The sequence below is a fragment of the Acanthochromis polyacanthus genome, chromosome 12 (genome assembly GCF_021347895.1).
Source record: "Acanthochromis polyacanthus isolate Apoly-LR-REF ecotype Palm Island chromosome 12, KAUST_Apoly_ChrSc, whole genome shotgun sequence".
NCBI classification, from domain to species: Eukaryota; Metazoa; Chordata; class Actinopteri; family Pomacentridae; genus Acanthochromis; species Acanthochromis polyacanthus.
In genome coordinates this window covers 35,014,592-35,032,333 of record NC_067124.1, presented here as the reverse complement: position 1 = coordinate 35,032,333, position 17,742 = coordinate 35,014,592, and the positions used below count along the sequence as shown (strand labels likewise).

Genomic DNA, 17,742 nt, shown 5'->3' with positions numbered 1-17,742 from the left:
AAGCTTATTTTAAAAGCCAATTTGTCCATAACTTTACACAAGTTTCCACACACATACTCACACAGAGAGTAATCCACACTGGGGTCATGTGGAAATTGCTAATCACAATATCACTGTACTTTCTGTCAGTGACTGATTAAACCATTACCTAAGCCCCGAGCCTCACCCCCCTGGTGTGTTCATGTTTTTAGCTGCTGTGTGTGTGTGTGTGTGTGTGTGTGTGTGTGTGTGTGTGTGTGTGTGTGTGTGTGTGTGTGTGTGTGTGTGTGTGTGTGTGTGTGTGTGTGTGTGTGTGTGTGTGTGTGTGTGTGTGTGTGTGTGCGCGCCACTCAGGAGTGTGTGAGTTGATTTATGATGGAGAGGAAGTGGTTTCTCCAGTCAATCGCTGCTGAAAATTAATGAGGAATAAAAACTAAAGCTGGCACTCAGTCAGCTACAGCAGCAGTCACGGGTTAGCTCAGAGCCGGGGCAGGAATCGCTCCTATTGGCAACACATTTGATTGTGAGATTGTGGGTTGGCTACAGATTGCATTGAGCAAAAAAGAGCCCCCCGTGGCTTCTGAAGCGATCCATCGACCCAGATTGCCATGTTGTGTAAATGAGACACTTCCCCATCTCTTCTTTCCTTTTTTTGTTGACTCGCCTACTACTATTCCCTTTGATTCAACCAGGTCAGTGGGGCTGCGCTCAGCTTCCCCCGGCTGTTCATCTGACTGTGCAAAAGAATAGGTGCCACCATATTCCGTCCCTCTCAATTCCCCTCATTTCACATATTTCATGTGTTTGAACGCTGCTGCACTGCACAGACCTTCACTGCACAATGTGTCTTTGTGGTATTACACAGAGAAAACCTCTTCCCATACCTTTTTCTCTCACAGTGACATTCATTAAAAGTTTTCTTGAGTCATAGGAGAGTGTGACATACAGTGCCAGTACTGTTCCTCTCCAATTTACCTCTTCTTCTTTTTTCTTTTTTTTTTACTGGATCTCTGTACCTGTTAGGAGTAGGCAGGTGTTATACTAACAGCATGGGTAATGTTGTAATTTTTCTACACAGCTGCCAAATGACATTCCAAAGTTACAAGTGAAAATTAAGCGGAATAGGGATGAGAGAACAACAGAAACAGATGAGAACTGGAGGTTTCTAGTAGCTGAAAAGTTTGGGAACCCCTTTATCATTTACACTGAATAAAAATATAAGAGCAACGTCTGCTCACAGAGCCCGAGTAAACAAAAAAGGATTATTATTATTTAGATTGTTGAGCCTGTCGCAACATCTCAACAGATGGCTCAGCGGTTAGAGCTCCGGCCTCTCATAGCAGCTTGCAAGTTTATGCTTTTTTTTGCTCAGGGCTTTTGTCATTTTCACATTTTCAGTGATTCTGCTGATGCTTGTGTATTCTTAGTACTGAACAAAAATATAAACACAGCATGCAAATTCTCTTCATGTCTGACTTAGAGACAAAGTTATAAATCTCATTTCTGCTGTTCTGGTTTTCTGAGAAGGGTAAAAGTTAGGAAGTTGTGCACGATTTTGAGCTGCTCAGCTGGTGACAAAACTGAGTTAATCCACAATGATCAGATAGCGTGACCAGTGACTATAAAAGGCCTCCTTAAAATGCAGCTTTATTCAAATGACACGATGCCCCAGACGACAAGAGAAAGATGAGAACAGGCTGTTGGCTGCTGGATGCTGGCATGTCAGTAAAATCTGCAGCCAGGCTCTTGTCTGTCCATGACCCCACCATTTGCTGCCTTCAGACAGCACTGTTGGACAATCTGCAACATGACCGCAGACCATGTGTCACTGCAAGTTCAAAACCAGTATGAAATCAATCCAAAATCAGCCTAAAAACTGCACAAAACCATCCTAAAAACAGTTCAAAATCATCCTGAAATTAGCCTAAAACAAGTTCAAAATCAGCCTTAAACCAGTCCAGAAAACACTAATCCAAAACCAGTTCAACAACAGCCCTAAACAAGCCTAAAACCAGTCAGACCCCACACCTAATTCAACTTGAAACTAGTCCTAAACAGCCTAAAATTAGCCAAAAATCAGCCTAAAACTAATCTAAAATCAACCCAAAACCAACTCACCAGGCCGAAACCAGTCTAAAATCAAACAGCAGTTCTAAAACTGCCTAAAACCACTCCAAAATCGGCCTAAAACTAGCTGAAAATCAGCCCAAAAGTAGTCCAAAACCAGCCCGAAACAGCCTAAAACCAGTCAAACACCAGTCCTAAACCTGCCTAAAACCAGTCCGAAATCTGCCTAAAACTAGTTAAAAACTACCCCAAAAGTAGTTCAAAACCTGCCTGAAACCAGCCTAAAACCAGTTAAACACCAGTCCTAAACCAGTCTAAAACCAGTCCTAAAAATTTACCAGAATCGGCCGAAGACTAGCTTAAAACCAACTCAAAACCAATCCCAAATCTGCCTAAAGCCAGTCCTAAACCAGTCAAACACTTGTCCTAAACTAGCCTAAAACCAGTCCAAAATCAGCCTAAAACTAGCTTAAAACAAGCCCAAAAGTTGCTCAAAATATTCGTTAACCAGCTTAAAACCAGTCATACACATCCTAAACCAGTCTAAAACCAGTCCTAAAAATGAACTGAAATCAGCCTAAAATCAATCCTAAAATATTCAAACACTACTCCTAAATGAGCCTAAAACTCACCATCTGAGCCCATTTCTAGCTTGTCCACCTTCAAAATCATTTGCAATCTGCTACAGAGATACTGATGAAGTTGTTGGTTGCGAACAAACAGAGATTATCTGCTTAAACTGTGAGGAATCACCTGAAGGAAGCAGGTTTGTGATCTCATGCCTCGCCCATTCCTTGATCCAGTGCCAGTAAGGCGTCATAATAAGCTCCAGTGGGCAACTCTTCACGTTTGTTGGACTTGTTTCTTGGTTTGTTGGCAAGATGGAGGATGAGTCTTGTTTTCAGCTGCAGCAGATGGCATGTTTGGCATCCTACAGGTAAACACTATGTGGATGTCAACATCATATGGACGGTGGTCCATGGAGATTGAGGAGTGATGGTGTGGGAAGCGGTATACCACGGACAAAGAACACGTCTACAATTTATCATTGGCTATGTCAACGCCTGATGGTGTCGAGATGAAATTAATTCGCCACTATCACTTGACGTTTCAGCAAGACAGCTGGCATGCTCATGTCTCCAGAACATGCTCTGCATCTGAAAGTGTTCCAGTCCTACAACCTGCAGACTATTCAGACATGCAAATGGTAAATGGTCTGCAATTTTCTTCCTTAGTGTTCCTCAAAGCGCTTTATGATGTTTTTCCCGTTCACACACCTACTTTAACAGAACCGCCATGATAAGTGTTCACCTGCCATCGAGTGTTTGAACCGCAAACCTTTTGATTAGTGGACAGCCAGCTCTACCACCTGCCCGCGTAATCTATCAAACATCTTTGGAATGCTTTAAAAGTCCGATAATACGTTTTTGTCCCTTAAAATGTCCCTCAACTTGACCGACCCCTTCAGGACCAGATTACATCGACAACCTCATTAACTCTCGAACATGTGACTTGTTACTGACTTCTGATATCCAGTTTATGACTCCATCTGCACAATATCATTTCCAATATACCTGGTTTTAGAGATACTGTGTGTTGGAACAACAAATACTGCTCTATTTCAAAAAAGAGTGGGTAGACTTTAATAAAATATTACATGCTGTGTTTCATACTTTTCTTCAGTATATTATTCTGCATCTCTGGCGAATTTGGTGCATCACCTTGTTAACTTTAGCTTGTGTTTGAACTCCCATGAAGCAACAGTTCAAAGAGTAATCTGTCACCACTCATGCGTCAAGAGACACTGCTCCTGCTGCGGATGCAATATATGGAAAGCTAAGTGGAGTCTGGCTGTTTAGAGCTTTTACATCAAAACGATGAATCGCTTGCATATAATTCTGCACCACAAACGGCACCCTCATCCTTCAGAACGCAAGTCTATTTTTTGTTTTTCTTTTATTTTACACCTTTACTGTTCACTCTGCTCTCCGGTTGACGCAAGACTTGTTTGTGTAGGACTTGTATTATGTAGAAATAACTGTGGATTCTGGTCGACAATGGATTTAAGGATTACAGGAGGTGGTGGGCTCGATGATACTCTTAAACTTGGCGCACTCCCCCAAGGACACGACGCTGTCAGCACATTGCTTACACTACGTCTACACACACACACACACACACACACACACACACACACACACACACATATAGAGGTGTAATAGGGTATAATTTAGGGGGCTGTAATAGTGAGATGTGATGCTCGGTTGTAAGACAGCATGGCTAATTCCCTGGTTATGTTATCTCTGAGAGACAGATGTTTTCCACCAAAGATTACTACGTGCACACACACCAAACAACAACAGCACACACACACACACACACACACACACACACACACACACACACACACACACACACACACACACACACACACACACACACACACACACTGTGAGCATGCAGAGATACATGAAATCATTCCATCCTCAGACAATTGCAGCAGCGGGGGAGTCTAAAATAGCCTTATTGACCAAAAAACACAGATCAATGATGAAGGCTACTTTTTTCTGAGAGTTAATTATGAAATATAATGAGTTTCTGAACACAAAAACAACACCAAAAGTTTTTCCCTCCACAAATTTTTCATTTAAAACGAATAAATGAGTCGTATAAGAGACGCTGACCTTTTGTCTTATTGATCAGATGGAAAAGAGACATTTTCCACAGCTTTTCAAGACATATGAAAACACACCGTATCGCCTTTAAATGATCATTTGAAACCCCTGTAAGTGGCGAACGTTAACCCATTGTGTCAATCCATCAGCTGCAGCTTTTCACAGGCCATCCACTAGAAATCCATTCTGTACTGGAAAAGGCATCTCAGCAGAGGATAAAGGTCACTTGATTTATGCCTTCTTGCGGTGGCTGTCAGGAAAACCCTTGGGTTAGATAACCATCACTCCCATCATGTCGTTAATTCACAGTTTGAATGCATGGCCACAGCTTCGAAGAATGTGATGTGGATGAGTGACACGCGGTTCCTGTCAATCCTCAAGTCACAGGAGTCGATTTTGACCTTGATCTTTTCTCTTTTTTTCTTTGCTTACTTGGCTCTTGCTTAGAATATCCATAAAGCTCTACACCATCCAAACAGTGTCCATGATTCAAAAACAAAGCGGCTTTGAGTGGTTGAATGAATTGTTTGTGCACCTTGAAGGAAATTTGAGTGCTTGAGCGTGACTTCAAGGGGACAATTTACACAAATGAGCATGCGAATGTGTGTATATAAATAGTAGGGCTGCCTCTCAAACTCTTTTTACTCCTCTGAGCCCTGATCTCCCTCGTCCTGTTTCCGTTTAACCGGTTTCAGCTTTAAGTCTCCAGATTCTGATAATTTCCCCTTTTAATCCCTTCAGAGGAGTATCCTGCTTAACTCTCTAATTAAGTCAATGATGCACACATCTGCCAACACGAGGTAAACAGCACACACACACACTCACACACAGCTTGTAGAATTCAGATATCTGACGCACGGACAACTGGTGGTTGCTGTGTCGATACCGGTGTGTGTGTGTGTGTGTGTGTGTGTGTGTGTGTGTGTGTGCGCGATTGTATTTCAATGATTAAGTCCCAATCAGGATGTTGTTATGACAACACGTGCATTTTTAAGCTGTTAATCCAGGATTATTCTCCCCTTCACTCATCTCATTACCGTCGATTATTAAAAAACACATACAGACACGCACGCGCAAATACTAATTATGGGCTGGTTTCCCTGGAGACTGAACACATGCTGCTAGGGTCTACAAAGATAGCTCGACATACAGTACAGGTTAAAAAAAAAGGTAGGTCTGCACCTCAGGCATTCTTTTTTTTATATATGTAATTTGTAGATATTTGAAAATATGAAAAATCACACCTTGTAGGTCTGTGGCATGGCAATATAAAATACAAGTGTGCTTATTACTGTGTTTTTTGGCCTCTCAGAGAGCCGTCCTGGCCTTTTCAGAAAGCGATTTCCAGCAAGAGGAGGAAACAATGCGAGCAAACAGCAAGTGTCCTTTCCCTGTGATTGAATGTGTGTCCTTGTGTAGAAACTGCACTCCCCCTCTCTCAGCGAGTGAAAATATTCCTGCAGCGCTGAGGCTGATGTACAGGTGAGAGAGTGGCCAAGGATTTTTGAGCTCACCCGAGGCTTTGTGTCCACTATGGCCCGCTCACACTGGGTCAGCTCAGAATAACCAGAAAGGGCTGACCGCCAGTGTTCACTCACCCCTGGAGTCATTAATCACACAGCAGTGCAGATGAGCCACATGGACACACGACGTAACACACACACACACAAATATAGAAACCTGCATACACAATAGGGCTCATTTTAATTATAAAAGGCAAATTCTAGACGACAGAGTCGCTCCAGGTAGTCGCTCCTCAAGGCTTGTACTGGTGCATTACCATACAGCAAACATCACAGACATGAATATTTGTGAGCAAGGCCCAGTCCACAAATAACAACACATCATATCACATTAGGCTAGGATAATCTGCAGCAAAACCCTGCACACACACACACACACACACACACACACACACACACACACACACACACACACACACACACACACACACACACACACACACACACACACACACACACACACACACACGCAGCATCCTATCTGTAACTTTCCTCCTGAGCTGTATTTCATGCTCCTTAAACACAAACACGCACAATCAGATCACGGTATCTGAACCCCTGTATTCCCAAACAGGCCTCTCGGCTTGCAGCTGGGTCACTATCAGGGGCAGGATCTCAGATAACGTTCCCATTTACCGGTTATGAAATTCTTCAAAGGGGCCGCGTGGCAGCCAACGCCCGAGTGTGTTAACAGGCGTGGTTGCACGGAGAAATTCTCTGTGGTGGTTGTGTGTTTCAGCATGTTTGTCACACGCAGCAGGCAACTAGGGGGAGAAACTCAACATGCACCAATAGCACAACAGGGTCTCAGAAAAGTTAGTTGTTCTAATAGATTTTGCAAGGACACAGAAACTACTGCACAGCTGCAAAACCCTTCAGAATGTGGACAGATGCTATTTAAATGAAGCCAATCAATTCTAATCTTGCTAAAGCCAATGCAACACACACATACAAATGGACTTTATGCAGGTTTGCAAGATTCTGAGATACAATGGGCACTGATGTGAAAAAAATCATTTTACTACTAACTGAGTATATCCCTTGTGCAACATCACTTAAATGTCAAATGATCCTGAATTATCTTTTGAAAATACAGGCCCTAAAATAGAAACTCTGTGCAACAAAATCAGTACGCCTTTTAGATCTACATTTTACACATCCACCTGTACCGGTGCTGCAAAAATTTCTGGGCAGATTCCCTGTCATTTGTTATAGTTGTGTTGCTCTACTTTTCTCCTTTAAATACCCCAGCAGTGTTCTACTGGATTCAAGTCAGACAACAAACGCGTCTGGGTCAAAGTTTTCACTTTGGCCCTCTTTAGAAACTCTTAAAGGATTTTGGCAGTGTGCTCTCGAGCGTTGTCAGAATATTGCTCTCCTGCCAAGTTTCTGCAGACTGGAAGTCACTTTGTGAGCCAATATTTTGGTTTATCCACAGAAATTTGTATCTACAAATGTCATCTCCCAAACACCCTTTGCAGTCATGCAGCCCCATATCAGTCCCACCTCCGTTCTTCACTGTCAGGATTATGTATTCACTGTGGTAGTCCTGATCAGGTTCACAGTGAACATGCTGAATCCCATCTGAGCTGATTTATTTCAGTCTAATCTGACTAAAGAGCTTGCTCACAATATTTGTAAGATTTCTTCTCATGTTTTTCTGGCAAGTTTAGTCTTGCAGTTTTGTGCCAAAGACCATGCAAGTTTTTTTCTTTTTCTTGGACACAGTCAATAGATGCTGATGTCCTTCACATTGTCTGAGCTGTTGCAGAAACAGATTTCCAATGATAACCCCTGTGCCAAGTCTGAAGCACTTCAGAGCTAGACTGTAAAAGTAGCTCACTGTCTGAGATGTTATTTTAGGACCACTGCGGCTATGATTAGTGTTACTACAGGTTCTATACTCCCTGGTTACTACTGCACTGATTTTTCGTTTGTTCGTCAACAATCTCCTTGTATCTTTTCCTATCTTTGTGAAGTCTCTCATTCACAGTTTTGATTCCTCTGAGAATTCTCCATGTGGAGCCATGATGAAGACGTGCAGACAGATACAATCGACAGGTCCAAAACTAAGAAAGTTTTGCTGTTTACAGCTTATTATATAACCATGTTCATGCAGACTTAGTGGAAATCAGGGATACACTCAGTTCTGTTTCAGAGGTCATGTTGGCTAACTTGTCAGCGACCACACCTGTGCTGAGGTTCAACTTTCAGTCTTCCCCAAGTATTTGGTGTGCATTAGATGACACACTCCATTGTTCAGCTTGTAAATAACAAAACTATTGAGAGGTGATAAAATTTGAAATTATTTGACATTTAAGTGTTTTTGCACAAGGGCATACTCACCGGTTGTATACTCAGTGTTATATTTTTGCCCTGACACTTCAGTTTGCTGTGAATGTCTCAGTCAACAACCAAAACTTGAGTTTTTCTGTTGTTAGAAAAAAAACAAACAAAAAAAAACACAAAGCCCTGCTCAAATACTTATCTTTGTCCACAAAAAACAGCACCATCTGTCTACCATTCACATATACAAACTCTCTCTCTTCACCTCGCTGTATTCAATTTAAGAAAAGAAAAAAAATCGATAAATAAAAGTGAAAAGCATCCGTCTGCTATTGTGCAACACTAACCCATGCATGTTGCAGTTTGAAAACTAGTTCTGTCCTGTTTCTCCTCTCCAGAAGGTTTTATGCAAGTCACTCTGAACAGTCTAGCAGAGAGAGAAACGCATTCTGCATAAGTTAATGTCAAATTCTTTCTACTGTGTCTCAGTGAACCCAATGAGTAACCCAAAAAGTAAAAAAAAAAAAAAAAAAAAAAAAATGAAGAGAGAGAATAAACAGAATCACATAAGAATTCAAGCATTGCACATAAGCTTGGAATATTAGAATGTCATTTAAAGGCAGCATTTGTCGGCGGACAGGTTTTTGAATAATGCTCACATAAGATGATTCCGTTTTTAAGAAGGAAACACTGCTGCTGCCGCTGAGCTGAAGTAATTAACATGCTGCTTTTGTGTGTTTTTGTTTTGGCTGTGCACATGTGTCGTGGATGCCTGCTTGTCGAAACCACGCGTGGGTGTGAACAAGAGGTAAAAGCATTCAAAGGTGTTCTGCTTCTGCTGCTGGTGAGAAGTAAAGCTCTAAAACTAATTTCTTTCATCAACATCTGTCAAGGAGATTAAGCGAAGCATTACTCAAGTATGCACTTATTTTACCAAAAGCATTAAACAACTGACTGAAAGAGATTGAGTAGACCGCAGCTTTTAATGCCACTCTTCTTTGTGCATATCACCGGAATTCAAATTTAATCTTTGATAAGCAGGTGTGAAAGGAAACCATTTTTTGAAAAAAGGCACTTTAGAGAATCCACAAGAAATACAGGGACGCACGATGGAGGAAAAAAATCAGACTAAGGAGATGTGATCAGTGTTCCATGGGTGCCTCTGCTTCGTCCTCATCGCTACAGGGTTCATAGTCTTCATCCAGGTCTGGTTCTTCCTCCTCTCCCTCCATCTCGCCTCCCAGTTCGCCCAGCAGCTGCTCCACATGCTCCAACATGGGCTGGTCATCACACCGAAGCTTACTGTACAGCTGTGGAAGAAGGGAAAGAGAGAGAGAGAAAAAAGACAAGAAAGGATGATGCAAGGGTATAATAAGCGAGTAAGTAGAATGGGGGAAAAAATGGAAATTCTGAATAGAAAGTAGGTTATAGAGCAGAAATACTGAGACCGAATATGAAGTGCGAAAATTACACTGTGGAGGCAATACAAGAAATGAGATATGGTGAGTGAAAAGAAGCTCTTTTCTTGTGTCACCGAAGTTAACAGTGCATCACTACAGCATCCATAAGCAGCCGCCTGGAGCTGAAAGGGGAAGTGAGCAGCCCTGAGGTTTTAAGTCTCTAAGTGCTGGTTAAGGCCGCCTGAAATATCCAACAGCTTCTGCATTCTGTCAGCGAAGGCAGTCGCGGCTCACAAAACGCTGGTAAACAGTTTTTGTCTTTCATTTGGCAAATCAGCACATTTGATACACAGTTGAGCCGCGCAGGAGACTAAAAAGACCATTTATCTTCTTCCTCGTGCTGCTGCTGCAACACACGCACGTGGAAACGTATCTGGCAGCGCGTGCGGTTGCGTGGCGAGGACGTGCACGCGCGCACATGTAATCAAAGTTATCTCAGTGAAATATGCCATGAAAGAGCAAGATAAAAAAAAGTCGTGTTCTCAAAGCAGCAGGGAGATTTATCTCTGTAAAATACTCTGCTTGTGTGTAATTACTGAACTCAAAGTGGGGCTCGGTGATAAAACTACTTACGCTGCCACTGAGGAGAGCTACCATAACACTGTGTTTCTGCGTAAAGAGAACGGATGCAGCAATTTATATTTATGCTTCCTTTTCCGGAGAGAGAGAGAGAAAAAAACAGCGAGCGGGTTTATATGATCTAGGAATATTATTCTATTTAAATGTATTTAACACACACACGCACGCACACGCACGGTCGCTTAAACCTCATGGAGCGTGGACAATAAGCAGCTGAGCGCCATCATTCTTGCTAAAAGTGTAACGAGGCCAGGAGAGTGAAGAAGAGTGTGTGTGACTGCTCTGCCCCAGGACCAGTCTCTAAGCAACAGCAGGTCCTGACAGGAGACACGCAGCCTCATGGGAACTCATTTGGAGCGTTAGAATGTGTAGAGTGTGCGTGCGCTTGTGTGTGTGTGTGTGTGTGTGTGTGCCTGTGCGTGTATATCTAAGTGGATGCTGTCTCTGCAGGTTGGAGCTCCAGGGAGGCAGAGCGTGACCCACGTCCACGCACGAGGGCTGATACCAGGAGAGAGGTGACCCTTTCAGACTCTTCAGAGCGCGCGCACTGATTCTCATTCTAGCAGTGTCACTCCGAAACGCCTCGAGATGTTTATCTCGCGCCGACCGCTCGGAATAAAAGTGGGGTTTGCTTTACAATAGCTCAATACCCGGAATAATTGCAACATTACAGCGTCGCGTTAAAGGCACAGGGGGTCTGTCATAGGAGTGGCGTAAGAGAAAGAAACGTACAGTATGTGCAAAGACGCCTGGAAATTGTATGTGGGGATATTTACAACAAATCAATAGCACATTGTGTCTGCCGGACGGGATGTGATTATTCATTGTGATACTTTCAGCGAGCTAAACAAACAGGAGCTATTCTTTACACATTCGGCTGCTGAGATCAGCACCGGCGTTGCAAAGAAATAAAGAAAAAACACAGGCCTTTCTCATTTACAACAGCCCGTGTTTTCTTTTCTCACTTTCACGGCCCACAGAGCTGCCTGCAGAGGGAGGGAGGGCGCGTGTGATCGTATAACTTTTTCATGGTCCACTTTGCTCCACTTTCAAGCCCCAAAGTCACGGCCCAGAGCACACCTGACCACCGCTATAGCAACTCGCGCACACAACGTATTATACGTGCAGAGGTGCGTGGACACATTTGTTCTCGGCGTCGACTCGCTGGCCTTTTTTTTAATAGCCATGCCCGTGGCGTGGTTCTAAGGATGGTACTATCATTTTGGCGCTGACTGGAGTACTTCCACATTAGTCGGATGGATTGCAGGGAAAATCTGTACAGAGATTCATTTCTCAGAGTACGCCTCCATGAGTTTGTGGTTCTGAATGAAATATCTTGACAATTATTGGATGATTTGCCAATAAATTTGTTGCGGATATTCAAAAGTGAGTAGAAGATGAATTGTAATGACTGAGGTGATCCTGTAGCAGCAGCAGCAGCAGCAGCAGCTAAAAGTTTCTAATGAAATATCACAACATCTTCAGGGTGGAGTGGTACTAGAGATGAACAATTGATCAATTTTACATCAAAATTTCAATTTGGAACAATGCCATTAGCATATAGCAAAGACTGCAATTTAGGACACTACCGTTCAAAAGTTTGGGGTCACCCAGACAATTTTATATTTTCCATGAAAACTCACACTTTTATATACGTGCTAGCATAACTGCACAAGGATTTTCTAATCATCAATTAGCCTTTAACCACGATTAGCTAACACAATGTAGCATTAGAACACACGAGTGATGGTTGCTGGAAATGTTCCTCTGTACCCCTATGGAGATATTCCATTAAAAACCAGCAGTTTCCAGCTAGAACAGTCATTTACCAGATTAACAATGTCTGGACTGTAATTCTGATTCATTTAATGTCATGTTCATTGAAAAAAGTGCTTTTCTTTCAAAAAATAGGGACATTTCTAAGTAAGCCCAAAATTTTAAATGGTAATGTATATTGTGTTTTTTTCAATGTTGCTATATTAACTTGACTGCAGAATGTGCAGACCTTTATTGGTGTATTTACAGAAAGCTACTATTATTTACTTAATGGATTAAATACTTCTTTTAATTTTTACTTCATGTATTTAACTGAACGCAGACACAGGATTTGTAATAATTCTTTCATCTTCATTGAGCAGAAGCAATTTATATCTTTAAGCTTTCGTCCTTGTATTACAACAGAGCAGTTAATATTTGGATTGTATCTCATGAGGTTATGATCCATCACGTTTGAAATCTTTTACACAATAAATACTGAACTGGAGAGAGAAAAATCCCAATTAGATATTGTCGCCAAATTGTGCCGTTGTGACTGGCACCAAATTTTACTTTCATGGTCCACAGAGGATGAATTAGAATGACTTTTCTGCTGGCATCTCCATCAGATCAAATTTTAACTTTGTCTGATAATTTGGTTTATGGCCCATACTTGCAAACTAATTAAATTCCCGTCAGCCTCAGCTTGTTGCAGCTCTGACAACTGACATCACTGGCATTAGTATTTAGCTGAAAGCACCACTGTGTATGCTTTTTTTTTGCCATTTAGTTGCCAAGCCTGACTACGCAGAACTAAAATTACAGATATAAACAACATCACTTTGACTAATTACACTATGGCTAGTGAGAATTTGTATTTCAGATATCTTTAATGTCATTCTGACGAGTCAAAACCACAGTTAAACATCTGAGATGAGTCAGATGCCAGGCTTCCCATTGGATATTGTTTCATCAGAGCATTTAACAGTGTTAGCAGAAGTAATGGCAGCTGTTGTGGTGGATAAAATTGTTCGAAAATGCTGTGAAATAGGAAGAGCTCGTCCGTGGGGAGTTGGAGGAGAGCTTCGGGCTGACATGGTGCTGAAATGACTTGGCATATGTGGTTATGGTTGCGGTGTCATAGTATGTTTGAAAAGAAAGCCGCCTCTGCCTCCCACTTGCTGTAGCTTCTAAAAACCTGCACATATCTGCAATGTCAAGTCAAAACTCTACCTCCAGATACCTGTAATGACATTTTGACGGGCAGAATTTTCAGTCTGAGGCATCTACAGTATCATTCCAACAGTTCAAACTTGATTTAAAATATCTAAAAACGACTATAGAGATATCTTGAATTGAGGAAAATGAAAAACATCTCGAGCTAGAATTATGACAAGTCAGAACTCAAGTGTAGGTATCGAAAAGCAGAATTACAGCAAGTCAGAATACTGAATTGCAGACATCTGTATTGAGAAACATGAATGGAAAAAGTGACATAATTTGTCCTGGAAGAATGACATTGTGAAATATCATTTTAGACTTGATTGAATTACAGACATATGCAATAAATGCCATAGTTGTGCCTAAATATATTCTCACAGAGTTGCTGGAGTGACTGAATACATTCTTATTCTTGTCGATACACGTGCAGTGGTGCTTTTCAAGTCATTTATCTTAACTATATTATCATAAAAACTCAAAATATTGAGCAGAAACACAATGCAACCCTAATTGTTCGGTTTTAAAAATGTTTTCTGGTGTGCTACGATGCCAGAGCATGTTCACCTGGGATCTGGCAAACCTCTAAGCAAGAAAAAAAAAAGAAAAGAATTTGAAAGCTCCAAGCTTTCACAGATTTTGTGACATGTTGTGGGATAAATCAACATGGCAGCAAATACAGTGAAGAAACTTCTAGATGGCAAATCTGACTTCACGATAATGACAGCAACAGCCCCGATCGTTGGTAATAAAGCTGCACAGGCCTATGGAATTTAATACACAACAGAATCACTTCAAGTTCACAAATGGTGCTTCTGAATCTGAATGAGGCCTCATACCGTTTATGGTCATTATATTACAACCTGCAGGGACTTCCCTCTTGCTTTGAAGAAGTACAGATGAAATAGTGGAAAAGTAAGAAAGAAAGTTAAAAAGTGTGTGCTTAAACCTGAAGTACAGGATACAAGAGAAGTGATTACATCCCTGTGCAGTATTAATTAGATGTCAACTTGGCAAAATGTATCACCTTACAATGGTTGAACACTGGGATATTTTATCTAAAGTCAAATTAAAAACTAACAGTTTAGATTTACTATAATAAAAGCACAGGCACCACAATTGGAACTCAGTGAACCAAAAGTCATTAATGAGATTCAGATCTTTTGTTTTTTCAATCTGTCATACGTCCAGACTTTGTTTTTGTTTTTTTTGCTGTTCTGTGCTGGAGGGCTTGTGTTGCTCTACCTTTCTCTTTAAAATACCCCAAAGGTCTCCTTTTGGATTCAAGTCAGGCGACAGACTTGGCCAGGTCACCGTTTTCACTTTTTTCGTCTTTAGAAACTCTTGTGATTTTGGCAGTGTGCTTTGCATCATTATCAGGCTGAGATACTCCTCTTCTGCCAAGCTTTTGCAGACAGTGAGTCATCTTGTCAGCCAGTATTTTGGTTTATCCACGGACATTTATTTATAAGCGTCATCTCCCCAACACCTTTTCCACTCATGCAGCTCCAGATCATCACACTCCCACTTCGGTGCTTCACCGTCAGGACTATGCATTCACTGTGAAAGTACTGACCAGGTTAAGAGAATGAGCTGCCAGCTTTAATTAGGCTTCTTTTTATGTTCTTTAGGAAAGTTTCATGTTGCAGTTTTGTGGTGAAGAGCAAGGTTTTTTTCTTGTCCATAGTTGTCACAGAAACTCAGAAACCTAAAAGAGAAGTCCAGTTGATTTCTACTGAAGCTCCATCGAAGACCATGACCTGGATGACTGAGAATCTACACAGACACACAGAAACTTAGACTTCTACTGATAACCACTATGCACACTTGCCTGTCTGGTTTTCAGATATAGATTGCCTCAGGAGTGCTCTGTCTGTGGCATCATTTCAGAACGATCACTGCAGCGCTGGTTAGTGGTACTATGACTCGTTCTTTATCTCCTGATTACTCCTGCATCTGTGTTTCCACTGATTTATAACTGGATTTCCTGTGTCCTTTTCTGTCTTTTTTTAAGTCTCACAGTTTGATTTGTCAGTTTGTCTGGCTAATCTTTCCCATGTGGAGCCACGATGTAGACATGCAGATATAAGCAGCCCATAGGTCCAAAACACAGAAATTTCTGGTATTCACAGCTTATTTTATAAACACGTTCATGCAGGTGGATTTGAATCGGCATTTTCAATGTAGTCCTCCTGAAGTATTTTGAGTCTTTATATGAGAAAATACTCCATTAGTCATTTATAATCAAAATACTGTAAGGCGACAATTTGAAATAATGTGATTTTTAAATCATGCTGTGCAGCGGTGCAGCCACTTCTGTTAGATACTAAATGTCTTCATTTCATTCCTCCTTTCATTGGATGTATCTATTGTAATGCCCAGCTTTTATATCGCTGCTATTGTCCATTATGAAGAAGACAAAAGTAACAATAGGCAGCTAGGTACCCTTTATGCAATATATATATACAGTTTTCCTTTCATTTCTTGGACTAAATCTTTTTCCACAAGTCATACGGCAGACAAAAAAAGAAGAAAAAAAAAGACAGACTGAATATGTGGTAAAAGCCTAATCATTCCATCATTGTTCACCTTCTCTTCCACACCTATGCTTAACTTCCACTTTCATTTCACCTTTTATTTGATTTGCTAATGCCTTCATTCTCCCGGCTTGTCTCCCTCAGTGCACTTCTCCTTCTGCTTTTTTTTCAATCACACTCGTACACTCTCACCAAATGACCTTCCTGCCGAGGAGAAAGATACGTCTTCCTACTCTCATCCTCACGCTTGTGCTCGCACGCGCACACACACACACACACGAACATTTTCACACAAAACGCACCGCGGCCTCCCTCTCAAGTTGTTGTCTCTGTATGTACAATCAGGCTCTCGTCATGCCGCTTCAGACCAAACACAACACAACCCTCCTTGGAGTGCATCTCTTCATTAGCGAGAGCACAAATTAGTTTCAACACATTCTTCCACTTCTGTGTCTAACTGTCATACAAACGCACTTCTTCGCTTGCGAGGGTGTGACAATAGCTGAGATTAGAGCTTCTTGAGTGTGAACACTGCATGTCGCTGGAAGTCTCGAGAGGTCTGCCCGCAAACTCGCACTGACACACACACACACACACACACACAACCTAACACCTCCAGTCACATCCTCGTAGGAGAAGGCATTAAAATTACATGACAAGCACACCTTGGACCAACCCTAGCCACAATCCATGCTCATGGGATACCCTTTCAGCCTCTTCAAATGGTAAAGCTTTTGACCTCCGTTTGCCCTAGCCGCCTTGCTGCCTCTGTGCACATTCACACGCATATATATGTGTCGTCGTTCTATGTGCATACACTGCAGATCCTCCCTCAATCACACCCTATCTGGCTGGGACTCAAATTCCATTTCACGTCCGGTTTACTATTGATTTTACCCTCACCACTATTCACCAGCTACACCCCCTGCACACACACACACACACACACACACACACACACACACACACACACACACACACACACACACACGCACCCCACATCCAATTTGTTCCCTTCCTCGCCTCCCCTCTTTTCTTCTCTCACTTCTGCTCACCCTCCTGCCTTCTTTCTCGTCCTCCCGACCCATCCATTTTTCCCTATCATTCCTCTTTAGAGCATCTCGGCCGAATGCACTGTGTGTGTGTGTGTGTGTGTGTGTGTGCGCGTATGTATATGTGTGTGTATCGATCAGAGAAAAGATGAATAATGAAGATGTTTCCCGAACAAATAATTAGATGCAAGTTGGCACACACCACTATAATTAAATATGTGCATCCACATAAGGTGCGCCTACGCACAGTCGCATGCTTTCTCTCACTGTCTCACGCTGCGTACACGTGCACTCACACACACTTAGCAAAGTCATAAAGTATGCAGAGAAGTGGACTAGTGCCAAAACAAGCCGTTGGGCTTTGAGGCCTCATTTCCATGTTGGAGCCCATTTTAACTAGCAGACTGACTCATCGTTAATAATTAACACCCTCAGTAATGCTCAGAAACAAAGAGCTCTGATATAAACAAGAGAGAATCTCAGCTGCACAATGTACAGATGCACACACGTAAGAGGAGAAAAGCCGAGCTGCAGAATTAATCGCAACGGCAGCGGGACTGTTTTCTCTGCACATTTCACCTCACCTTTCTTTTCAAGGTCTATGTGCATTT

The 17,742-nt window shown here is 41.9% G+C and overlaps 1 protein-coding gene across 1 annotated transcript in view; it reads right to left on the bottom strand.

Moving 5' to 3' along the window:
* Positions 1-6,406: 6,406 nt before the first annotated feature.
* The window catches only part of si:dkey-12j5.1 (uncharacterized), a 36,898-nt gene continuing 25,562 nt past the window's right edge, over positions 6,407-17,742 (bottom strand). Inside the window, exon 11 of the mRNA XM_051956935.1 lies at positions 6,407-9,840. Coding sequence (XP_051812895.1) covers positions 9,673-9,840 — 168 coding nt within the window. The 3' untranslated portion in view covers positions 6,407-9,672. The remainder of the gene's footprint in view (positions 9,841-17,742) is intronic.